Source organism: Poecile atricapillus, chromosome 18, assembly GCF_030490865.1.
Source record: "Poecile atricapillus isolate bPoeAtr1 chromosome 18, bPoeAtr1.hap1, whole genome shotgun sequence".
Taxonomy (NCBI): Eukaryota; Metazoa; Chordata; class Aves; order Passeriformes; family Paridae; genus Poecile; species Poecile atricapillus.
In genome coordinates, this window is record NC_081266.1 from 9,234,856 (window position 1) to 9,262,399 (window position 27,544).

The 27,544-nt window shown below is 36.3% G+C and overlaps 1 protein-coding gene across 1 annotated transcript in view; it reads right to left on the minus strand.

Moving 5' to 3' along the window:
* The window catches only part of LOC131586085 (1-phosphatidylinositol 4,5-bisphosphate phosphodiesterase zeta-1-like), a 45,361-nt gene that overhangs the window by 5,666 nt on the left and 12,151 nt on the right, over positions 1 to 27,544 (minus strand). The window contains exons 4-10 of the mRNA XM_058852823.1: positions 27,160 to 27,361; positions 25,454 to 25,598; positions 23,455 to 23,610; positions 16,011 to 16,238; positions 13,706 to 13,862; positions 11,661 to 11,777; positions 2,560 to 2,732 (exon numbers count right to left, since the gene is read on the minus strand). Coding sequence (XP_058708806.1) covers positions 2,560 to 2,732; positions 11,661 to 11,777; positions 13,706 to 13,862; positions 16,011 to 16,238; positions 23,455 to 23,610; positions 25,454 to 25,598; positions 27,160 to 27,361 — 1,178 coding nt within the window. The remainder of the gene's footprint in view (positions 1 to 2,559; positions 2,733 to 11,660; positions 11,778 to 13,705; positions 13,863 to 16,010; positions 16,239 to 23,454; positions 23,611 to 25,453; positions 25,599 to 27,159; positions 27,362 to 27,544) is intronic.

The following is a 27,544-nucleotide window of genomic DNA, read 5'->3' on the forward strand; positions in this document are numbered from 1 at the left end:
TTTATAAATAAATAAATATAGAGATAAATAAATAACTGAAATAATATTTTAAACAATAATTTTCAGGTTTTTTTATTCAATAGCTATACATAAAAATTATATTTTGCTACTGTACAAAATAATCCTATTGGAATCAGCCTACAGTGATTTTTACACTTTCTGCTATCGAGCTCATGAATTCCAATCTGTGTGGAGTGGATCAGCATCAAGACCCACCGTGACATCAGCATTGTGCTACAGGGTATGTAGCAGACTGCCTCACCTGTGCCTCATCTCTTGCACAGTGTTCCTTAGTATTAGACAAAAACTCTTCATTCAGTGAGCTTCCTGATGTGTTTTGACCAAAATTTCCAAAACCAGGAAATTTTGTCTCAGACTGCCCTGTAATCTGGCACCCAGACTAAGACAGGATTTATGAAAGTCACAACTTTGTCTGCTTTTTATCTATATTTCAGGGTAGCTAGGAAAGAGTCAACATCTGTGCAGTAATCAGCCTTTTAGGAATTAGTATATAACATGTATTGAGAGAGATATACAAGCCTGAAAGCCCAGGTGAAAGATATGACTCCTGACCCTGGTCTCAGGCCTAAGCATCATAAGAGATTCTTATTCCCCTGTCAACCACCCCAAAAATCAAAACCCACAAATCCCACACTTTGCTTTGATATTTTCCAGTGCTTGTAGCACCTTGCCCCAAGAGAAGTTCTAGCCTGAAATACTGAAGAGCAGTGGCTTGGCAAACACTGATGCTCTTTCTTCCTAAGGAATTGCTGCTGCCTTCACCAGGAATCTTTGCAATCACTGATGGGCTGCCCACTAAGGACATGGGAGATTCCTTGCCATGTCCTGAGGGCCATTGCCAAGGCCTGCATGACCCACTGCTAGACCTAGCCTAAGCCTCCCCTGGCATGGGAAAAGAGTGAGTTCTTTCAAGCACACTGTGACCCAAAGCCATAAATCAAATCAATTTTTGACATCCAAGGTGAAGCAGAGATACAGAGTGATGTATAAATTTAGGAAGCACCTTGAACATCCCTATTTCTGCTTCAAAGGCTCTATGCCTCTTGATGGGAATTGTGGCACATTGGGTTAAGGATAAGGAATTCAGTAACATCAGGCCCTATGTGATTTTTCTATTCTTCATTCGTTCATTCATTCATTCGTTCAGAGAGATTTGCCCCTTAGATGTTTTCTATCTTTGCTTTCTGTTGTCATTTCTGCATTCATCTGGTTAGTAACTTTTTCAGCAGAAGCTGCTTTTCCTTTGACTCCTGCTCCAAATTGCTTTTGTCTTCAACCACAATTTCCTGGTTTTTGCTGCTGGCTATGAATGGGGCTCTCTGTGCCCTTCATTCCCTCAGCCAGTGGGATGCCATTGCCTCTCTGCAGCCCGCACTATCCAGCCTGAAGTCTCAGTCTAAAGTCCTCAATCTTAAACACAGCCTTTCTCTTCTCCAGCTCCTTCCAAACTCAGACACTTCCTCTGCATTGACAATGGTTTTGTCTGTCTCCTGCATTACAATTCAGGGTTTCTCCTCATCCTAATTCCAGCTTCATACAAATTAGGGCTAAAATAAGTGATGTATTTGCCTGGCTGCCTGAAATCATCCAGCAATGTCTATTCACAATTGGTATGCTCACTGTCAGGACACTAGAATGTTCTTGATTAGGTGCGTGCATTATGTAAGTATTTTATAATTGTCACTAACTATTGTTTTATCTCCGCTATTTATTACTCTGAAAGAAACAAAATAGCAATTACACACTAATTATATGCTAATTAAATAGCATTTATGCAAGTGGTATTCTGTGTAATCAGAAATATTACCTTTTCATTGGGAAAAGGGACTTTTCTAATTAGTGAACAATTATAACAAATCTACTTGACCTCAAAATAAAGGCCTTATCTAATCATTTATTTGTAAATGGCATGCATTTCAAGTATTTTTGGGAAGTAAATCACATTATAATTTGGGAGAAGTAGAAATAATTCAAAGACTTATTAATTCATCCCTCCTTTCACCCTTATTTATACCATTTAAGGATTATAAATAGTCTTTTATATATGCATAGAAAGATAATGAGACTTAAAAGAAGCATGAAGCTTCCTATCTTATCTTTAAAAATTTCCATTTGTCAATTAACATTATAATAGTACACGTGGTATTATTGATAGTGAAAGAAATAACACCCGAAGTGCACATTTGAATTCTGTGTTTTCAGTTCAGCTTCCACATGCACAATTGTCTGGCTCCTTTTGCAGCTACATTATTTATATTTATTTGTACAGCATCATTAAAAATCATGTATTTTTACAGTCTCCTGGAGGCTCTGAACCCCTACATATTTTTAGCAAGCATAAGTGAAATACAGATGGGAAAGCACCCAAGCAGCAGTTGATACTCTGTGAGAGTTTTACCATCTTGTTCAAAACATTAGTTCCCAACAAACAGGAATAGGAATAAAATGGGGAAAAAAATTAGATAATAATTGCATCTGAAATACATAAAATTTGCTTTCCCATTTTCATGGAACAAAACAACACTTCAGTCATCTTACCCTTATTGACAGAGACATTGGTTTGCTGTATCCTCCCACATTTCGGGGTGTAAATGTGGTATTGCGATCCCTCAAGAATACAGGTTTCAGCACATAGCCACAACCACCATTGTCCAGGAATTTTCCATCTTGCAATTCCATTTGTGTTCCCGGTGTTTGGAAGTTTAAGGCCACTGTAAAATTATATCAGTATTGATTTTAGTGAATTAGATTTGATATCATTTTATAAAAAAAAGTTAAAAAAAATTTCAAATGAGCTTAAGATATCTACATCTTTCAATTCATATGTAGGATCCTGTTATTTCCCTTAAATTAAGTGATACTCAATAACGAATTATTTGTGCACAAAAACAGTACACTCTTTAGAACTGCACCCTCTTTTAAGAACTAATCTATAGATCTTTTTTACATTGCTATACCTCTCTTCCCTTTTCTTTCTAAATTAGACCTTGGAGAATATGAAATAAGAGATCCTTCTCTCTGCAAGAACTGAATTCACATCCTAGTTTCTCTACAGCAGCAAGACCCTGCACTCCAAACCTGCTATCAAAGATCTGGTGCAGAAGTCAAAACCTCAGGATTGTATCTAACCTTAGTTATGGTGCAGAATTCATCACAAAAACATCTCACCCAGAAGATTAAGAAGCTTTAGTTTAGTTAGAATACTCAGTGAAAATACATATAAATTTATAGAACTAGAAGCAATTTTAAAAGTGTTCTTAAATTTATGTGAGCACACACTCTCTTGGAGCTTAATCCTCAAGTACTGGTGATTATTCTAAGAATACACCTGACAGATTTTTTCCTTTCCTTGGCAGTTCAAAACATTTTCAGTTTGCTGCAGCACCAATAATAAAATATCACACTTCTCATCAACAGGATATTGTAATTCATGAGATAAAGCCAACATTGAAATAGACCTGTTTAATGAAATTTCCCCCTATTCCAGTGCAATGGAGCTTCTTGTCACATTCCAAATAGAAAATGCAGAAGTCAAATCAGCAATGAATTATGACATTATGAACCCATGACATGTGTTAAACAGAGAATGATAAGAAGTCATTTACTTAAAAGGATGGTTTGGTAGGAATGAAAAAAGAAGACTTTAAGCAGTTCAAGTGACTCATAATAATTCATAAAGAGGACCTTATTACATTTTCCTGGGAGATAATATGAATGTATTGAATGAACATTTGACATAATGCAAAAATCCTTATTGCAAGTGGAAAACACACAAAATTGTTTTCACTGCAAAAATTACTCATTCCTTCACTGCTTTGATGATCATTTTAAAATATTCTGAAGCAAACAACACAAATAGGAATGAAGCAGCTGGTACAATGGACCTGATATTTATAATATGATATATAAACACATGTTTTTGGTGGGGTTACTTCTGAAGAGCTCTGGTTCCGTAGTCTCAAAACCAATGAATGGGTGGAATACATGAATTGCTCCCAGAGTGCATCATCTGTTTAATCTGAAAGAAATCCCATCTGTGCTAGCTAAAATTGCTCTGCATCATGAACCAACATGCAGCAAGTAGGAATAACTGGAAACCTTGTCTAGAAAAACCTCAAACAAAACGAAAAAAGCCTCCAAAACAAAACACAACATGCACTCCTGCTTTGATCAAAGTGTTAATGTAGATAAAGACATGATTTTATGTTAATATACACAGGAATTTTGTTTTACCTTTAACAACAGAAACCAAACTTCAGAGTGTTCATATTGCCCATTGCCCACCATTGCCTTTTTTAAACAGGGTTGGTATTTTCTTGGTATGGTTTTGGCAGCGGTTCAAAATTTTCTCTTTATGACTCAACCCATCATCCAGAAACAGCCCCAAATTTGGTGCTATATGATGCTTGTATATTTTAATGCACTGAATCAAGCTGTGCAGAGGATGCTACAGGAGCTGCAACCCTGTGGCCCCTGGAAGTCTGAACTACAGATAAGCCAGGATCTCTCAGTCCTCAGGTGAGTCCTAGGCCACACTTTCAGGATACGTGGGTTTAAAAGTGCAACTGAAATTAGGCACATCGAACAGTCAGCTTCAAATAGCAGCTTCCACATGATGAACCAAATTACATGATTGCACATAATGAGACTATTGCTAAATTTACCAAGCTTTATAGGCGACTAAGCAGGAAAATCTGATGTAACAACAGCAACAAGCAAACGAGAATACTTTATATTTTATCACATTAGGAAAATTACTTTTGCAACACAAGTGAAGGGCAATGTTATTATGGGTTGATATCTCTAAACATCAGCACTGTGTTTTCACTTAATTTAATTTGACCTTAAGAACAAGTTAAAAAACGCATGGAACAGTAGTTTTAATTTACTTACTGGTTTCTTTGTATTGCAAGTTTTAAGGTGATTAAGCAAATGTGAGATTTTGTGTCATATTCTCTGAGATGCAAACCTCTACTAAAACTGTTTACAGGGCTCATAGCTGCTTGGAGCCTCCCAGGGCACTACTTTATGGTGCATTGATGTACAATTTTTCTTTTTAAACAGGTGCAGTATAGCCCTAACACTTCTTGAGAAATGGCAAGGATCATAAACTAAAAGCTATGCCCAGCAGCTTGGGCTGAGCAATATCTTTCTGCAAACAATCCTGAACTTCTACCCAGTGTTTCATTTTAGCTTTGGTGAATTCAAGAGCAGAACTGTTCAATAATATTCTTTGTACTTTTGTTTTATGAAACAGTATAAATATAATGCATGTATGAAGAGAGATTTAAACTGACAGTTTATTTTGGAAAGAAACCCAAATGAGCTTGCAATGAAACCATCTGAGCAGTACATAATCTTAATGCATGGTTTTCATGGGGAAGTAAAGGCATCTGAAGTTGAACACGGTGTACATTAAATTTTCTCCTCAGTCCTTTCATTAAGCACCAGAAGAATTTTAATATTGACATCAAAATCAAAGCAGCACAGCAAAACATGGGCTTGGGGAACAACCTGAGCAAAGCAATTCTTCACTGTGATTCCTGCACCTAAAACAGATTTAACTATTCCTAGAACCATGAGGTTAAATCCCCTTCAGATCAGAGTATTGAATACTCAAATCATCTTGCAAAGTACCAAAGCTGCCATGGCAGTCCCAGTAAGCCCCAGGTGTAAATAACTTCATATGGCAAATTGAGGTTAGGAAATAGACTAGCTCCAAAAAATGAGCCAATCCATAATACACAGAAGAATATTATTTTTGACCCCAAACCTCTGTATCACAAGCAGTTAACTGAAGTCAGTTCCACCACTAATTGCAGAACTAAAGACACTCTAAATATTCATACACAGCACCTTCTATAGGTGCCACCATTCAAGACATAATTGATTTGTGGACTAAAAGCAAAAGCTTTGTAAAACCAAAATGAGAATTGTGACTGTGATTTGAAGGCATTGAGGAAAACTGCACATCTTTTGATCCTGCCTCTCATTAATATTCCCAGTGGGACTTTTAAATTGTAATTTTTTATTTTTTGTTCTTCGCTTGCTGGTTCTATCAGCTACATCACAACCATAAGGTTTAATGCATTTTCCCATTTAAATGGGAAGATTTTAAAATAGATAAGGACACATTTGTCACCATTTTTTCTTGAAATGAGTTACTTAATTGCATTTTATGCCATTTAAAAATGCATCTCAAAATGTATCAATTTTATGCCCTTTCAAAAAAACTCATATTCAGAAAGCACTCACAGTGCCAATGTTCCTATCCCCATGGTTTACCTCACTCATTTGAATCTAAAGAGATGTAATAGATCACACTTTTATCAGCCTTCTTGTCTTGCTCTCAGCTCTTTCCAGTTGTCTGTGCTCTTAAAGTGGGCCACTCACAATGAATGCAACGAAAATCTGTGCCTCAGATATCCCAAATCTGAGCTGAATTCCACCCAGCCTGGGAAATGCTATTGCAAACAGGAGCGTATCCTAATGCTCTGGAATGTTGCCATTGCTTATGAGATGATCAATGTGATTGGATTTGAAGCCACTGCTTTCATTCCACACCAGCACTCCAAGCTGGGCACAGACTGTCTAGGCTTTCTTCTCACATGCAGGTCACAGCTGCACTCAATCCATCACTGCCCAAATTTACAGAAATATTTCAGAAGTCCAGGAAAGATGGAGCGAGACTATTTACAGGGGCATAACAGGACAGGGGGGAAGAGCTTCAAAGTGAAAGAGAATAAACCCGTGAAGAGGTGAGACCCCACACAAACTTTATGAGCAAGGACTTTGGTCTACTAGACCAAAAATAAAGAAAAAAACCTCTTTTTTTTCTACCAGAAAAAAAATAAAATATATAATGATTGATTTTCCTACAACACAGAGCAAGCTTATATGGACAATATACATTTTGGCATAAAAAGTATCACCTCTCTTCCTGGCAAAAAAAAAAAATCAGTAAAACTGTATTTTTTCTCTTCCCTAACAGACTCCAAATTGTATTAATCTTAATGATAACTTCTGGCTTTATTTTTCACCTGCACATTTTGAAATGGTTGTTTTCACTCTACAGAAGCTTGATTTATGGCTTACAATGTGAGGGATTCTGCCGTAGGAAGAGGGACTGCTCCTCTGAGAGCTGAATAAATGCATAACTGCGTGACATAACATCCTTAAAATGTGCAGTCAGTCTTTTTTGTATGGTCTTTGGGCCAGTTTAATACTGTGGCTCTAAAGACACTGTCATTAGAAATGTGAAGAATCCAGTCACACAGTTCATAACTGCTGACATTGCTCCTACTTCATTACAAGTGGTCCTACTGGAAAAGAGATGTCAGGTGATTAAGAGTCCTCCATTGTCCAAGTAAATCTGCAAAGGGTTTAAGTAGAGATCCTCTCTTGTGAGATTCTCATGGGAAAAGTACCTAAAGCATTTCTGATAAATTATCAGATCTGAAAATCTAAATTGATTTTTGCTGTCTAATTAATGTGTCAGTCTGAAAGTCACACTTCAGTGTAAGTCTGAGTATTTTTGGTTGTCATTTGACCAATTTTACACCTGAAACGTTTCCAAAATAATTTTTAAAATTTACTTAACTTGTGATTCTTGGCAGAAAAGTGAATATTATCAGCTTCCCTCTCCTGTTTTAGTCTGGAGTCACTGACAGGTTTTAGAACAAGATCAGCAACTACTTCAGAAACAATTGTGTTCCTGCAATTTTTTCCCATCTTCCTTTAAAATTTATTAGACTTCACATAAATTATTTACTATTCTATTGGTTGTCTGCAGTGAAGACAGCTGGAAAAACTGATAAAATGGAATTTCAGTGTTTCTTTGCTTTAAAGTGAAATTCCAGTATCTATGACACACACCAAAAACTGCCTAAAAAGAAGCAGAATAGCCCAAGAGCTTTTTCATAAACCTGGCAGTAGAAGCATTTCTGCAGAAGAGACATAAAACCTTCATTCAAAACCACTCCCAGCATTTGGAGCCATTCCAAAGGAAAGTTGAGTGCATTTGGAGAGCTTCAGATGTTGAATCATATTATCCCACCTATCTTGCAGGTGTCTACACCTGAATTAGCAGTACCACTTCACTCTTTGTGAAGACTAAATCAGTGAAATTCAAGGGAAAACATTAAAAAAAAAATTAGTCCTCTAGGTTTCACTTCCTAAGGAGGCATTTCTGGACTATTAAAACCAGTAGAAGAGAGCAATAATATAGTTATTGACACAGAACCCAAGCAGGGTCGGGTTTGAGTCATTTTAATTTCCACAGGTGAGGCATACCAAGATCAAAATTAGTTGGTTTCTTTTCCCTTGGTTGCTTCAGAGGTTAAAATCAGAACTAGTTAGAGAGCTCCTTATCACTCCTCTTTTCATGCATCATTTTTTACCATATTTTGTCATATTATTGCACACAAGACTGAACCACAAAACAGATGTGACAAAATTGCCAAGCTGCATTTCAGTGTCACAGTCCAAAATAAAACCTACAGAAAGTAAAAAACCCATCATACAAGTACAACTTTCACAGCAGCATATAAATTTATGCACACCCCAAAAAGCACATATGAGATATTCTGAAATAAAATTCTCTACCTACAACACCATGGTTTTCTCCTGTAAGTTATGGCATGTTTTGGTCATTCCTGCAGAGTGCTTTGGTACATGTAGAACATTTCCAAATGCCACATTCAAAAGGTTATTTAAGTCTTTTTTTATGATTTTCACCAAGGCTTTCTTTCATTTTGGATTTTTGTTGTTTTTTTCAGTCTATATAAAACAACTGATATCAGTTTATTTAAATAAATGTCCTGAATTTTATTTCCCTGCATAAATCTTTCCATTTCATTTTATTTCCTAAATAAAAAGGAGACATGGATACATCAAACCAGTTCTTTCCAGTGCCTCACTGCAGTTGTATGCAGGAGGCATACTAATTTTCACAGACTATGAAAAGTGAGGGTTTTTCTCCATAAGACCTCTTTTTTCCCAAAACCTCCTGTTCTTATGAGTCTCAATTTTCAGAGAATGGACAGGGAGTACACAGTGATATCCAAAAGCTATTTTGTGGAAACTCTGTACTTTTTACTGAGCTTTTTAACTTGCCTTCCTCTGGAAATTAGGTTTACACAATTACATGTCTTGTCCTCAGCCCCAAAAAGTCTTGAGCCTGTTGGACCATTTCATCCTGCTTTAGCTGAGTGCCAGGCTGCTCCAAGTTAATATGTTCCAAGCAATTCAGAGAAAATTGCTGGCAAGGTACAGAAGAAAGCACTGTTTTGAGTCAATCACTAAGGGAAGTGAAGGAGTAACTCAGTTCTCATAATTACAAGATGCAGAGGCCTGGAAGGCAGTGTTATGTGTAGGTTTGAACAAAACCTAATATATTTTCTTTGCCCAGCCAGAAAGGTTATGGATGTTAAAGGAATGTAAGCTTGCAGGTGTGGGGAGGAGAAGGGAGTTAAGAAGGGGAATAGGTGGCAAAGAGAAATCCAAGAGTCCTTTGAAGAGTTTCAGGGAATTGCAAAAGGGATCTAGAGGATTCACTTCTGTGCATGGGGTGTAAAGCACAAAGGCAGGCAGACAGGAGGGGTGTGTGAATTATACAGACATGGGACAGATATAAAAATCAAAAGTCTGTGTTAAATCAGTGAAAGGACATCAGCAGAAGATTCACTGAGATACCCTCACTTTGGGAGTTGCATTGTGAAGAGCTGCTATATTTCTGCCAAACAGCTATCTAAAGCAGATTAGGGAATTAATAGATCTAACATAGCTTGGAAATAATGTATGTGGAGAATTGGTTTTAATCAGCCTATTCCCATGTGAAAAATAGAGGGGTTTTTAAGTGAAGATGCAAATGAAGTGACCAAGAGGGCAAATCTAACCACTTCCTGCAGATTTTTAATTCTTCCAGGAAGGGGCCCAAACCCCCTATGCACCAAAAGTCATATGTTTTGCATATAAATGGTTAGACTGACTTCTCATTAAGGCACACTCTGAGTAAACAGCCAGTGTAGTAATTTTGAAAGATTTTGGCGCTGTCTGTGATCTAACAAATGGTTATCCTTTGCAGAGATAAGTGTGGAGATTCACAGGCTAGAAAGAAAACTAGTAAATTGCAGTATGATAAGACTGGGAGATTAATTCAATTTTAAATTAAGGACCTCTGGCGAGTGCTTTCTCTAAGAATGAAACAAACTTCCTAGTTTTTAATGGCAATGTATAGTTTAGATAGCAATGATAGCACACAGGGAGGGCAGCACCCCGGGTAAATAATCCAGACATGGCACTAAGTGTGGATGAACCACAAGGACACAACATAATCAAACCAATTTCACACAGTATGGTGATGAGAAGATACTTGGATAGTCCAGCACAAGTCCAAATCTGTACTGCAAATAAGCATTTATGAGGACATAGAAGCAAGTCAAATTTATACTAAATAGTAATTTTTGTACTCCTTATGTAGTTATGTAAAATAACAGTCAGGATGGAGAAAGTAACTTGTCACAGAAGATATATGGAGAGCTGAGAAAGGAAACAAGTGGAAAAGGAAGCCTGGAACAAGGGTGACATAAGCTCCAGGGCCCTACAGACAGAATGAAATCTGTGCCTGTCCTTGGATGAGTGTGTATTTCAACATAACAAGGTGAATCCACACCTCTCACCTCTCAAAACCGAGAGCCTAAGGCAAAGTGCCCTGCTCACCCCACAGTCTCCCTCAGGTGGCCTTGGCAAAGACTCAAAGACAGAATATATACCTGGGTACAAAAACTATTCTGCTCTACTTTACCTAGGGCTGAAGAAAATTTAGCAGGCAAACATAGAAATATGTTCTGGAACTGAGAATCTTTTAAACTGAAGAATAAACACGTGAAGGTAAAATTGTCTCTAAAGCCATTAAAAAGGACAAAATGCTTACAGGTGAGAGGTTTTCCAAAGCCTGCTGGGTACAGAAGTCATGCCATGCTTATTTTGAAAAAATTCAAATAAATAACTTTCAATGAAGAAGCAGAAGTTAGCACTTTTTTTGTTGCCCAGGAAACGAATATGTTTTGTACTGGAAATTAAAATTCTACATGTATGTTCATCTGAATAAAGACTGGAGACTCCCAGCAGCTCCCAGCTGTCTCTGGATGTTGTGCTGACCAGGAATGTTTGAGTGCTGCCTTGTGTAGCATATCCTGTTCTGGGAATTTTTGGCACTACTATCAATTGTTGTGCTCACATCTGCACCTAAGCAAGTCACAGAGTGCCACTGAAGACCCACAGACCCTTCAGAAGAAACTTGCATTGCTGAGTAATGGAAACTTAAAAATGCTGAGCTTGTTATTAGTGATTTTCTTAATATCCAATTCAAAGAGGTAGTTTAAAGAGATTAATAAAATAGAATAAATGGAATATCTGGCATAGGAAACAGCTATTTAACACAAAGTGATATTTACAATTACTAGTGAGAAAAAACTGGTGGAATATGTGGGTTGAAGGAAAATTTTATACAACAAAAATTAAAATAATGCCACTGGGGGAAAATTACGTAACCTACATAACACCAGAATACTATAGGAAGCAAGAAACTCCTTTATCTGTAAAGCCTAGAATGCAATAGTTTCTGCAAGGATACATACCCATCTGACACCCTACATTCCAGAACTCCTGAGGATTATAATTTGACGAGCTCATTCTTGTTCCCTTGGGGTAAATTCTTGTAATAAATCTTGTAGTATGTGAAATAAACTCTTTAGCTGATAAACAGAAGGATAAAATCTTGGTAAGAAAACCTTTGTTATTAAAGAAATCCTATTTGAACAAATAATAAAAATACAGTAATTTGATCCAGCAATATTTTTACACAATATTATGCCAATTTATTCTATTTTAACATCATTTTATTTTGAAATATATTCATTTGTTCATTTAATAATTAATTTTTAAACCTTAATATTTTGTGTGTATTTGAATCTGACAGTATTCCTGTATAAAGAAATATATATTCCTTTGTAAGAAGTTCATTATCCAAAAACCATCCCTTCACTGAAATATTCTGTTTCTTCACCTTTTTGCAGGGTAACCTTATGATTTCTACACTAAAGCCCACTGTATTCTCATGGGAAACTGAGACACAGGAAACTGCACAAAAGTTTCCCCCTTCTATAATAGCTCAAAATGAAAAAAAAAAAGGAAAAAAAATCATCTTTAGATGATCTTGGCTTGTTTGTTGTTTGGAGGTTTAAATAAAATGGCTAAATAATATTAGGACCAGGGAAGAGCACGTTTTCAAAAGCCACTGAAATTCTTGTTATATAAGCCTCAGAAGATAACTATCATGTACATTGTTTTTCCTTCTGCTGGCAGTGTTCCCTCCTTTCTCATATGTAAGCATTGACTGCAGGGATGTGGGAAACTTCAGATGACTTCTATCTGCACGATTCCTTTTTAGTGATTAAACAAAAATCTACATTTCCAGGGTCATCTCTCTGATCTCCATTTTCCTCTCACCTCATTTTTTGTTTGTTTAGCGGTTTTGTTTGGTAGAGTTTGGTTTGCTTTGTTGTTTGGGGGTGGTTTTATTGAGGGGGAGGAGAGGTTCTAGAGCTACTTTTCTATCTCCTAGAGTGCTGGAGGAACCAGAGAGAGGACTCAGTGGCTGGAAAATCCTACTTTGTGACACTGTTCAGCATCATTCACCTCGCCAGCTGTTGCCCTGAAAACTAAAACCTGATAATGTTTTCATAGCTTTAGTTACTTTCCCATGGAAGTTCTATAAACAGAAGTTGTTTATCACATTCCTTCTAAGAAACATCTTTTGATGGACGTTTCACACGACCAGTGTGCTTGGGAAGGTGTAACTTAATTATCCAATTCCTGGTCATTGTTGAGAATCTATAAATACTGGAGTCAGAAAATAAAGTTCCTTCTTTCCTGTTCTACCACTGGAAAGTGTTCATGTGAATCATTTTGTGTCCTTTAGCAACAGCCAGCCACTGAATCACCTCCACAAAGTGAGTGGGCATGTGGCAGCCTTCATTGTCATTGTCACTGTCATGCTCGGTGATCTCTGCTTTTAACGCTCCCTCGGGGCTCTCTGCAGGCAGCTGGAGCTCAAACAGCAGAGGCTGCACCAAATGGAGCTGCTCCAGCCCAGAATGGTTTGGATAATTCAGTTTGGCTGGGATGGAAGGTCTGCTCCAGTGGAGCAAGCTGCCTGCTCTGGGGTTTATCCATCCCATTAATGAGGACTCTCTTATCTGCACTTGTCACCAAAGCCAGGCGACTGCCGAGCCAACTCCGCTCAGTTCTCAGCCCAGACATGGGGGTGGGGAGGGAGGTGGTGAAATTTATTCCACGCTTTTTCAAGTGCTGACTGTCATTCCTAAATTACTTGATGCAGAAAACAATGAATCGAAAGGCAGACGTACATTTTTTAGACTGTGTTAATATTTGTTCTTATAAAAATACACGGAATTAAAGCAAAGTTGAATTTCAGTTTTCCTCCCAAAGCCAACAGAAATAAAAATATTATGCAAAGGACATATCTAAAACAGTGTTATACAAAGAACCAAATAAAATCAGACAGCAGGTGTTTCATAAAATTTTACCCCTTCAATGCCTAAGCAGTGAAGCAATCATAGCACCAATGTAACTTTTAACTGATTGACTCCAAAGAAATTACCTGAAGATCTTAAAAGTTTTCGTGCTGCACTCTCTCCAACTGAATTATTTTCATAACACTGCTGATGCTGCAGGGAATGCTCAAAGCTCACAAACTTCTGAGATTTGGTATAAACCACGAGGTCTGACAATGCAAGGGCAATCTTTCCCTTTCTCACCTAAACATCATCAGATGAATAATGGAATAAAAAAGTCACAATGATGAGTATTTCATTATTATTAATATTAATAATTCAGAGAAACAATCATTTTGGATGCATAAAGCATGAAAAAACGTCTCAGTTAATGAATTAATAAATATGACCTTTAATAGTGAGATCTGATCTGCTGAGAGAAAATTGAGGTTATTGTGCCCACGTTTATCACAGCAATCATAGGGTGAGTGGAGAAATCCTTCCTAGCAGAATGTTCTTCTCGATAACTTTACAGTTTTCCTGCTCCTAAGAGTGGTTTGCAAATAATATCATTTTTCATGGCTTTTAATGTTGCTCCTTAAAAATATACCTCCAACTTTCTATTCATAAATATATAAAGTACTAGAAAAGACCAACAGAATAAACTCATCTATAAAATGTAGAATAACAGGAAAATATTACATTGCGCCAAGAAAATTAATCAAAGGCCTATTCCTTTAAGCATTGCCCTGAAGTTAGGAAAACTCTTTTCTTCTTGATTAAGGTTGAAAGTTCTCTCACCAAAATCTTCATTTAGTCTTGCTCAATTACCAAAATAAGCCAAAGTGACTGAAATTTTACCAGGATCTTCTCTCTTACAGAGAAGCACTGTGTGACCACTTCATTTTCCTCAGCATAACTTCTGAGCTAATTGGGGGCTCAGAGCACTGCTGATCCCAGATCAGAGAGCTGCTGATGCTAATCATGTTTACATTCCATTAAAGCTTTTGAAGGCAAATTCTCATCCCACAAAATAATAGAGATTGCCTGCTCATGGCTCTTAAACTATGCAACGTTCAAGTGCATTAATTATTCTGGGGCTATGTCCCATGAGGACACCAGGAGTCTACTGCCATGGAAATCCTGAAAAATACAACTCTGGAGGCAGGCAAAGCCAGCAGCATCACTGGGGTATCTTGGCTGTGGATTCAAATGCTCTCCCACCCTCCCATAAAGCAATACAGTGGGACATCAAGGCAAATATTCCAACAGAGTGGGACCCTGGAAACCACTTTCTCTTCTGCCTGGGAAACATGAGCAGATCCTTTTTGTTGCTGCTGTTTAAGAGTCTGTGGAATTCATTCTAGTCCGTTACATGGTCCTACAAATATTCTTGAAACCTATTGTCTAGAGAGCTGGTCCTTCCTGGTCAGAGTCCATCCTTCCTCAGAATTTTTCCTTACTATTTCTCCATGTCAGTTGGAATGAGAAAGAAGAAAAAAACTTTCAAATCATATAAAAAAAAAGAGACACTGCTTCTCAGCGAGAGTGCTGGGCTCTGAGGAGCACTGCTGGTTTAGCCACATTCAGGCAATCAGAGCATGATGTGCAAGAGTGACTGGGTACACCAGGTGCTGCCTGACATCCTAAAAAAGCTGAACAAGGCAGTTTCAACCTTGATGAAGCAACAGATTTTCCGTGGTAGAGAATTATAGTTGGTTAAAAAAACTAAGTTCAATTTGACTTTCAAACACCAAATTTTTACACTTTTTTCAGAAATAAAGTTAAGTCTCTGCATGATAAATCTAAAAACACCTCTTCAGCTCCAGGTGCTGAAAAATGTTCCAGCACAACCAGGAATGTGCACCTAATTTAATGCAAAAAAATCCAGAACTGAAGAAAATAGGAGACTTTATCTATCTCAAAAATAGACTGGAAGACCTGGGGAAGAAATGGTTAACTCTGCCTGTTGTCATCAGGTACTGCTGTAAGTGTTCTCTATACATAGTTCCAGGAGAGCCATGGCACCAACAAAACACATCTTAAATCTACTGTGGGACCGAGAGCCTGGGACAAGCACAAGTTTTGAGAGAGGAAAATGTTGAAGTTCAAGATGGGAGCACAGGAAGGGGTTGATTTTGAGTTGGGTACTAAAATGTGGTCCAGTCTGACTTTTCTTATAAGAGTAGGAAAACTCTGAAACCTCGAGCTAAAAAATGTAATTTCCAAATGCACTGATCTTAGTAATTTTAAAGTTTTCTCTTTAAATTTTAAATTAAATTTAAAATATAAATTATTTTAAAATAACTTATTTATAACAACTTTTCAGTTTAGTCTCTATTTTAAGATAATCGAGTTTCTTTAAAAAAAAAAATCTGTGTGTTCTCTATATTCAATTGCAGCAAAAGTTACCTTTGGTTTTTTTTGAGGTGGGGGTGAAGGTCTATGATCTCTTCTTCTTCTGGTGGGACTCCTTGATGGCTGAAGAGGTAACGTGTCATGTGCGTCGTCATCCTCAGACTCAGATTCAGAGTCACTCAGTTCCTCTGTCTCACCACCATATTCAGCATCCATCCTGAGCAGACCTTCCTCAATTGTTCCAACTTTTTTATTTTTTATCAGAACTTTGAATTTTAATGCCTATAGAAAAGAGGTTGAACAATAGTAACTAGAATTACTTAGGTTTTCATCTCTTGGTGTTATTTAACCAATCTTCAAAGTTGTTTATTAAATATAATGATGTGAGGTTGCAAAATGAATTAAAATAGAGTGAGGCAGAAGCCAAAGCCAAAGAAACCAAACAGAATCTGGGGATCAATGTACACAACAGAATGAGCCTATCTAACACCCTGACAGGAAAAAAGGCTCTCTTCCTTCCACAGGAACCCAGATGCTGAAACTATGAAAAGATAAAAGTAGAAAGCTAAGTAAGAGCCAAAAGTGATAGCCAGGCAAGACATAGAAGGTATATTTTTTTACTTATTTTTTACTTCTATTTTAAGCCTAAATGTACTTCTATGTGTATATACACACTTAAAGATGTGTCTGCTATTCATTTGGAATGTTTTCATCTATCACTAAGCCTGCAGGAAATTTGTTATTTGATTAATGCCTTTGTGCATATCTCTCTGGTGTACCAAATGAAAACTTTTGTTTATAACTTGTTTTATTTTACAGTAGAACCTTATGCTGGTCTTACCTGGCCAGGGAAACAAAAGTTTGGTGATTTTGCCTAAGCAGTTTCTCTATTTTTAAATGGACGTGTATCAACCTCCATAATATGTAATGTAAAGGGAGAAAAACATCATTGAATTATATTGATTCTAACAGCATGGCTTTCATCTATGGAACAGAATCCTATGAGTATATATTTCACTTCAATTTACAAAACTATATTAATAGTAAAGCTTCTATTATGCAGCAGTACATCTGTGCACAGGAGCTGTCAGGGAGTAACAGGACTTACTGTCACTCTTGAATAAAGTGATCCACAAAAATGTTCTTTGAATTTCCTATGCTCTAGTGGAAAGGAAGATTACACTACTGGGAGTGTGGCGGGAAGAGGGAACAAAAAAATTCACAATAAATGAAAGGTAACTGAAATGCTGTGTTTTAAGGTATCCACGAAGTAAATATGAAAGGTATGGATAACAGAAATATATAAAGCCAAAGTTTTTTAGTAGAAACCAGAGCCATAGGCAAGGATAGAGACATTCCATTTATTTCCATTGCAAGCTCCATTGCTCATAATCCCCCTATCGCTTCAGATCTCGTGTTGGTAGTTTGCCAGGGTGCCAGTGGAATGAGACATCCTATGCCCAATATCTATCAATGCCATGCTGCTGGAAGGTTTGATTAGTCTCTCTGCACTGGTGACTCAGGATAAGGATGCCCTTTAACATTGCCTTCATTTCTTATTAATGCACTCTTTTTTTTATTTTTCTCTGGTATTTTTAGAAGAGTTTTAATATGATTAATGCTACTCATGTTTTTTAAGAGTTCTGAATTTTGCTTTGCATGTTCACATTTCCCAGTATCTAAAAGCAATTCTATCCACTTTTGATCTTGTATTTTGTTATTCATGGGAAGACTTCATCCTACAAATAAAAAAAAATAAAATAAAATAAAAAAAGACCTGGTATACAAGGGAAGAAAAAACTATCTATGGTTACATTACTGCCTCCTATATGCAAACATAACTTTAAGTAAAAAAAGACAATAGTGTGTGTGTGTAATGATATAAAAATGGGTCATGATGTCAATCAGTCTCTAAAATTCTGTTTGCGAGCTGTTAGCAAAAACATAAACATCCTGAGGTAGGAGAAGTTTTTTAAGGTTTGCTTTGTTTTCTACAAAGGTAACATTCTAAAATCATGGTTCTTTTCAGAAACAGTTACAAAAATACTCCAGAGAATTTGCTATTTTTTGGCCAGAAGCAAATGACAATAATAGTTACCCCCAATCACTGAAAGTGAAACACAGAGTGAAAAAATGGCATAGGCTTTTGTCTGAACTTCACACATCTTCAAAAAAACTTATAACAAATGTATGGTTACAAATTCAGTGACTGTGTGAAATCTGAGTTCTTTAATTGGTAATCAGCACTGCTAAACATGTGACACCTTTTTCTCTACATGTCCAGGTCTTCTAAGAGAGCTGAAAAGCCTTTTAATGAGCTGAAAGTCTGAGCATTCACTATAACTTCTCCTTTCTAGTTTTATTATGAAAGGCAAAATATGTTAAAAATACATTTGCTGTTTACTTCTATAAAAACTGCAAGCATACTAAAAAATTCAAATATGTAAAACATCATAGGACCTCCCTAGAGCATAGTGGGACTTCAAGACTGGCATAAGCAAAAACCTCGAAGTGCAATCAACTAGAACAAATATTTACATAATTAAATGAACAAAACCTTTTTCTTGTGCATTCTGGTTAATGGGATGTATAACACAAATCAGCTGAAGTAATGCCAAGTTTCCAAGATAAAAATCACAAGCACTTTGGATCGGGCAAACCCACCTATTGATGACTACAATTAATGTGAAAATTCAGTGCCCAGAAATGTAAGGAACAAACCCTGGATTTGAGACAGAAGTATTAAAGACAGAATAGCTTCTCCTGTTTAAATTGAGCTTGTTGTTCTCCCTTCTTCTCTCCTGACCAGCTGTAGGTGCTCAGTTAGAGGAATATCAAGCCTTGAAAATCTTGCTAAGTAACAAAGTTAAAATCTCTTCTGAGTTTTACATAATATTCTATTTCAAGAATTATACTGCTGCCTTAAATACTGATATAGGGTTAAGATACAACACCTCCTGTGAAGTCTGACACAGGGAAAGGTTTTGAGACAATGACAAGATTTGTTAAGTACAACTGTTAAAAAAACCCAACACCAGCTATCTTTAACGAATCACACTTAGTGAAGTGTGAATGGATGTCTTTGTGGCAGCCTTATAAATCACAGTTATCATCTACAGATACTTTATATCAATACTGTATACTTATTATACAGATATTTTTAATCAATACCACCAGCAAGGTCTGAGCTCTAGGCAAACAAATATTAATTATATCAGGAGCAGCATTTTAGCTACCTCATAGCAAGTTTTCCTACAACACATTTACCCAGTGAGAAGCACCCTACCCTGAAAATTCCATTTCTGTGTTGTGCTCTGTAGTAGACTTCAGGTAAGTCTACTTACCTTAAGTCTACTTAAGGATAAATAGCTGTGCTATAGCTGAAACTATATTCTACATGGGCAACTAAATCTCTGGATGCATTGGAAATAAGTCCAGATGATTGCACAGAAAGATGAGATGGTTACAGGTTGGCTCAGAGTCTTCATTGCACAGATTCCTTACCAAAGTTCAATGGTCCAAGAAGATGCCTTACCAAACAAACCACATGATTTTTATACACCAAATAAGCCATTGACCCAAGACCTACCTGGGTAATGATATAAAATATGGCAATGTCTTGTTTTTAGTTACCTCCTGAAGTTGCTTTACAATGCAAAGAAGCTATTAACAGATAATGACTGTCACATGTTTACCACATTTCTGGGAAAATCATGTTCCCTCAAGAGTGCAATGCCTAAAAATAGTGAAGGAATTAGATGAGTCTTCTGTATGTACTCACTACAGCCTAGAGATTCCTGAAATTTTATGAGAAACAGTATGGATTTTTTTATTATTATTTTTGAGGTCATCACCAAGACATACCACATTCTCTTTTTTTTTTTTTCATATTTTTTGTAAAGAATAGATGCCATAGACTGATCAAAAGGCATAAGAGTGACTAGAAACATTTTGACTTGCTAAGAAACAAAAGTATTTCTGATGCAAAGACTTGGTCAAGACATTTGCATATGTGAATGTGTTGGTCAAAATAAATAGGAATTAATCTCATAAATGAAGCAACAGAATTAGATGTGCTTAATCTTGAATTTCTCACTGAAAACACTCACTGTGTAGAGAAAGCTCTCCTTTTTATACTGAGTAGATAAAGGTGAAGAAAAGTGTGAAGGATGAGTCCTGGCTTATGGAGTTAGCTGGTTTTCCCCATAGTAGCAGAATTTAAAATATCCATAGCCCATGAAGTTGTACTGGAGGCCTTCTATTGATCTTTCTCAAGGATCTCATTAAACAGATCCTTTTATTTGGACACCACAGGTTTAACAACCATAGGGAAGCCTTGGCAATCCTGGCCAGAAATGCTTCTGAGACATCACAATGCAGTAATTGATCTTGCAGCTGTGTGGTAAACATTAAAGAGAACTTGTAAAATCACAGTAGTTGCCACTTCACTTTCAGTTAATCACACAGCAATATCTCATTCCAACTTTGTGACAGGAAACCTGCAAATAATAAAAGATTCCTAACTATCTGATATATCTATCCTGTCAGCAGTGTAAGGCAGTTCAATGCTCTACAATGCAAAATAATTGAGGAACAAACTTTCATCAAAGCATCAATGTGCTTACATTCTTTTCTGTGTTATATTGGATGCCCACATGCTCCTTTCAATTGCTGTCAGATCTCTTGAGAGGAAGAACACAGCAGGGTAAGTAAAACCTTATCTCTTCTAGCATCCTGATATATTCTAAGTTCATCTACAAATTGCTGCATAAGGCACTTCATTCCTTCACTTTCTATCAGCACATCACCAGGAGTGCTGGTACAACCAGCAGAGATGTCTGGCGCCCGTCACTGATGTCAAATCTAATTTAATGCAGGACCTGACTCAAAGGACCTGTTATTCCAGTGAAGATTAGAGGGAGTTCATGAAGTCTCTTTAGAAGCACCATGATGGCCAAGACTGGGAGCAGAGAATTGTATCAGGTCTGTCGCTTTGGGTGGCAAAACATCTTCTTGGGAAAGAGATGGGACAGGTGAAGCTTAAAAGCAGCCTCAGTTTCTCATGGGATAAAGTTTGTGGGAAAGAAAGAAGTAGTGCAAAAGTCTTCTCCTTCCTCCATATGTAGAGGAGGAATTGTGTGCTGAGATGCCACAGAATACAGGAATTGCAGGGAATTAATAATATCAATATAGTCAGATGGAAGTGTGAATATATGACTGAAGGCAAAGAATTAAAAAACCTTTAGTCCTGAAATTTTCTGGGGTTTGTTTTTCAGATGAAGCAAGTGTTGGGAAAAGCAGAGAGAGGAAGTGTTCAGTGATCCTCCGCTTTTATTTCCTGCGCCTCCATGTGATTTTCACTTAGAATTACAATGGTAGGAGACATCATTGCAAGGTGGTCCAAGGAACCACCTAAGAGTGGGCGTGTTCCTCATTTTAACCTCCTTCCACACACACACAATCATCTCAGTTGACAAAGGTATAGTTCAAGACCTACTTAAAGAAAGAAGTAGAAGATTGACCATATAAAAGAAAATTATTTCGATGGAAGCCTCCAAAACTCCAAAACCTAAAAGGAACCTGTAGTTGTCTAATGTTTCTTTGAAGTGTTTGGAGAAACTATGTGATTTCCCACTTCATGTACCCACAAAATAACCATTCAATTCTGATCTTGAAGAACACTGAGGTGGCTTTTTCCCTTTTCTTGCTAATGCTCCATCTTGAAAAAAGTGGACCAACAACTTATATAGGTGACAGCTTTTTTCTTTTTCACACTAACTGAGGATCCTTCCAACAAAGAGCATTTCAAATTCATCATTTGTGGTTCTGTAACATCTCTTTTGCACAGCTTGAGTAAAGCAGTCTGAAGACTAAATTCAGAATTTGGTTTTCTCAAATGACAATGAATTTACCCAGGCCTTGAAAATGCACAAGGTCCCAAGCTTTAAAGATGTGATGTCACTAAACTCCTTTTTTGGCTCTTCAAAAAGATGCCAGCCAAAGTCAAGCTTATAACTGAATTTACAAATTCAGTCATAGCTACATATTTCCATTGCTAAGTAAAGTCCTACTGACTTTTCTTACATGCATGATCAGAAAACCTAGGAGAAACAGAGAAGATCCTCATTTGTGTTCATTCTCAAGATAATAATTTTCTGAATTAAAACTTTTGTAATCAGGTGACGACAGTGGCGTTATTTAGGTAATCCTTACACCTTGCACAGATGGGAAATATGTCTCACAATACTTTAATATGTTAAAAGCTCAGGAGAATTAATCTCAGCTGACAGCATTTCCATACATAGACCCAGCAATCCATTTTCAGGCAAAACTCTACAGAGCTGACTCATGAAAACTCTAAGCTGTGGAAATATGAAGTATGAACTCCCTGTATCACAGTAACCATATGGTAAGGGACATATATCATAGAAATTAATATTTTTAAGTGTGTGATTCAGTGATTCCATTTCACTGATTTTGTGCTTGCTTCAGAGGACATATGATCCTTGCACATCTCCTACACTGAATCCAGCCGTGATTTGAGAAGCTTTACAACAAGCCCTCCTGTTTGATAGAGTTTAGATTTTTTCCTAATTGAAAAAACAGTTTTCAAGGCTTCAAAATTATGTTGGAAACCATGATGCAAAAAAATATATTGCTACAATAAAAAAAAAAAAGGGTGGAGAAACATGAACATTAAATATTACAACATTGTTATGGAAATATAAGAGTACGGTAATACTTCAGCACATCTTCTTGCACAGATCACTTCAAAAATATTTTTCCTTGACAAATCCTTAAAAAATTATTTTAAACACCTTTTGTGTGTTGTTTTTCCTTATGGCAGTGCTTCCTTCCCACATTTTCATTTGCATTTTTTTAGCTACTGTAAAAACACAAGGAATAAAATATGGCTATACTGGCAACAGCGAGAAGCTGAAATAAGTATTTTGTATGTGTGCACGTATTTGTGCTACAAAAGACTTGAAAAAAGTTTTTGTCCTTGAAAGAAAATTATGTGCAAAGACTGGAACAAAGGAAATGTATTTGTTTTAGTTTGCAATAAAATTTTCAACACCCATCTAATTGCCTTTTCTGACTTCATGTCCCAGGGGTCTCGGGCCATCCGCTGAGAAACGCTGTCTGAGGGAGAAACACACTGAGAAAGAGAATGGCTTTGCAGTAGCAGAGGACCAAAAAAAACCTCCATCATCACTGTTATTGACAAAAAATGTAGGCTCAGGTTTCCATTTCAATAACATGTTTAAATTTCAGGAATTTCCTTCAATTTAAGCAACAAAAAAATAAATCAGCAAATAACAGATGTATTTCCATGTGGTTTTTTGGTGCAGTTTAAATATTTTTGTTACTACCTTAAGTCTATTTCTGACACAGATGTGATCCATAAATTCAGTCCCAGAGGACTGAAAAAAAAAAATAATGAAGAACCCCACCATCATTTCCATTTCTTTCACAGAGAAAAATGAAAACTTATTACCTCAGGAGAAGGCAGTTCAGTCATATCTACTGCACCACCAATTGGTGTAGTGAGAAGTTTGTCACCTAGAATACTTTTCAAGCAGTCTGCCATTACTTCCTGCTGTTTAGGGCTGCAGTGGTTCTCCAGAGACAGTATAACTGGATAGGCAGATGACTGGAAATATAATTTTAGGATTTTATTATTAATAAATAAAAATATGAATAATTGCTTTTCCAAAATATCTTACAAAAGTCCCCTTGGCCATCTGTATTTACATTCATTTTCAAAAACTTCAGAATATAGATCACTTGTTCCAGGTTAGTAACACAATAAAACAGGTAACATTTGTGGAAAAAAGAAAGCACAATTGAAGAAGAAAAAAGAAATGCACCTTCAGAAAGTTAAAACAGAGCTAGACATATATGAAAAAAGGACTGCTTTGTTTTGGTTTTAAAAGCTAAAATCAGATTCTAAAATTAAAATTGAAAGCATAAATCAGAATTAAATGTCTTTTGCTTTAGTTTATGACAGATTTTTTGACTACTTTTCAAATAGTCTATCAAGACTCTGATAGTCTCCCCAAAGCTTGTTCAGAAATTATTTCCTTTACATGAACAAGCTATGGATATTTTTTATTTTTGATAATACCACAAACTTTTCTAGGGACAGTATACACTTTTCTCATCACACTACTCAAGCAAGGGTAATTGAGTAAAAATTAAAGCTAAAAGGTGAAAAAGAGAAAATTAGTAAAAATTAGAGAAGAACTCAAAAGAAATGCATCCATCTAGACTTATAAGTAAATCTCATAAGTTGCCAATAATACTGGTGGATACCAAAAATATAGTCTGAATGAAGTCTTTGCTCAGGCAGAGCCTAAATTGTCAATAAGGAAAACACCATTTTATGTTTTTCCTGTCTTTACATTTGTCTCCTGAGCACTTGCTATTGACTTTTAAGAGAAGAAAAGCTCAGCCTGCATGGACAGCTGGTACCAACCATGACCTGTTGTGATTTTATCATCTCATTGGCACTTGGGCTTGAGAACTGAAGTTTGAATTAGAGTTAAGCACAATATGCTGTGTGTTAGCAAGAAGAGGAAAGTTTTATCCAGTGGGTTTTGAAAAACAGTGGAATAAAATCATGTTTTTAATTTCACTTTTAAAATCAGAGATTAATTAAGTTTTATATAGAAAACAGAAAAAAAACACAGCTTTGATTAACACTGAGAAGGCTATAAATACATATGCATGAAAATCCACATAAATTTATGATTGTGGATGTATATATTCATACACATAATGCTGGCCTGATTCTGAGATTTATCTTAATAGTCATTCAGCACTTCCTTTGAGCAGGAGTTTCACCAGAAGCTTATACAAAAGCCTGAGACGGTGCAAAAACTCTCCAGATTTCAGTGTTTTTCTAGAGATAGGTAAAAGGAACTTTGCTCTGATGGGTCACCTGACCAAAAAACATCAGTAGCTGCTAACATTTATCAGTGTCAACATTCAAAATCAAAAGAGAGGAAATGGAAAACAAAGTCTCAAACTCATCTATTATCTAATATTTTTGTCTATTTTATAAATTCACACAGAGGATACAAGACAGACTCATAGCAGCAGAAGAGTAAGTGACAAAAAAACCTTTAAGGGATATAAAGAAGGAGGAAAACATCAGAAAAAATCTGAACTAGGCCTTCAATATAGATTCAGTCCTTGTTTAAATTATGTCAGGTGAGAATTCCACCTAACAAGCTGAGTGAGATCACCTGAATCCTTTGCACTAAGTTTGGTTTATATTCATTATCAGGAAAAATGATTATGATTCCTTTAACTAGATTTTAAACTACATTAAGAACAAATAGCACAATTGCTCTGCAATTAATTTTTAAAATACCCATTGCTCAGTTGCATTTTTTTACCCTGGAGAATTTACAAGAGCCATGTCCCCACTTAGTTAAAGCCACCATCCCATTCTAACCAACTCATGTATACACACACAGATCTGTACGTACCATAAATGCATACTTGTCAATCACATGAATTACAGAGCGAAATGGAATTTTGCTTGTTAAAGTGTGACCATGATACACAATAGGTTCATTGTTGGTGCCATCCCAGCAGTCAATCTCCAGGCAACGGCATCCTTTTAACAGAGCACTTCAGAAGAACAAGAGAAACAATTTTGCAGCCAAAAGAAAGATAGCAAACTTTTTTATACAAGTTGCTGTGTTTCTAATTACAAGCACAGGGATTAATTACAGAAAAAACACCTCATTTTCACCATAAATAGAAATCCTACAGAATTATATGAGACAGACATATTTTCTGTTTCTGCCTATTTTAGGTGTGTGTTATTTAATAAACTTTATTAGACCTTTAAAGAATATGGGATTACCTGCATTATTTTCCTTAAAAGGCTAAAAATCAAAGATTTCAATTAAGGAATTTTGGAACAAAGGCAAATTGCCACTTAAAATAAAAGAATAAATATTTTCAATGCTATTTTGTGCTACTATTCCAAACTTGCTTAGAATTTTGAGAATCACTATATTTAAAAATCTATAGTACTTGGAGAATCAGGTTGCACTTGGTCTTTACATAAAACAGTTCCTCTCCCCAGACCACATTTCTAAGAGTGCTAAAGTTTCTGAGACACCCTGACTTTACTGCTTTAATCTGAATATGTTAGTGTCATCCCTTAAATTCTTAGGTTTCTAATATTTGACTTGCAACTAACTGAAACATTTCTTATAAACTGTTTTACTTAATTACCAAGCTGTCTTTTACATCCTGCTTTTCACACATTAACAATATGTCAAATATGCCTTTAGCTGATTTTAGCATTTTCCTCACACATATAGGAGATAAAGAGAGAGGGGGTTATACCTTCTTTGCAATTACTTTCAGCAAGGCAGCATTAACATAATGGAATTTTAAATACTGTTAGAAATTCAGTACTGTTTCTGATGGTTGCAAGTCACTAAAGAACATCAAGAGAGCAACCAAAAAAAAAATTACAAAGTGTTCAGATAGATGATGATTCCTGCTGCTTTCTCTTCATTAAAGTAGTACAAATAATTCTGGACACATCTCCTCCTAATTCTTAATACATCCTGCCCTCTCAGTGTTGCATTTACTACACAATTAATTTCTTTCTTCCCTGTCTTGGCAATAAGGCATCCTGGTCATCATCCTCTTGGAGTCACACACTGCACAGGTTCCTCTCCCTGCTGCCTACTTGAATGCCCATGTTTTGTTGTTTTTGTTGTTTCTAACCTGCCCACACCGCAACATGCACTGAACACAGATATCCTTGACACAGACATACTCCAACACACATCTTCTACATTGAACAGATCACAGCTTGCCCAGGAATTTTACATTTCTTTCAGGGAGTTATTTATTTTTTGCATGGCACGTTGAGATTAAAAACTGATTTAATCGTGTACTGTACAATATACTATAGATTCCATTTGCTGCAAGGTTGATTTTCTGAGATGTAAGTGAAAAAAATAGATTGCTTCCAGACTATGAACAGATGGTTTGGCAAATATATTGAAAAGTGTACACACAAAATAAAATACCACTCTCATTTCAACTTGTATCTTTGATGGCTTTGTCCCTTATTTCCAAGTAGGATTGTATGTGACTTAGCATTAATTTAAAAAAAAAAAAAAGCCAAAGAAAGTTTAAAATATTAAAAATTATGTCTATATACCTGGTATAGCCCCATAAGTGACTGGGTCCCATTAGCTGGTCAGCTATCAAGTAGGTGTTGTGAGAAGATGAAATAAAATAGTCACATAATGGCTGGTTCATATCTTGATAGATGGTCTTGTGCTGGCTTTTAAATATTGAACATTCGTCTGAGTTCAGGTATCTTATAAATCCTTCAAATGACAACTGCCTTTTCTTCCTCACTGAACAAAAACAAAAGGAAAAAAAAAGAAATCTCTGTTGTGAAGCCACTCTGATGCACTTTCTGAAATTTTTAATAGCCAATTCTGAACACTGCTAAAGGTTATACAGCACAAAGCTTTCCTGCAATTTTAAAATTCATACCAAATGTATAAACAACACAAACATCAGATACGTGTGACTCT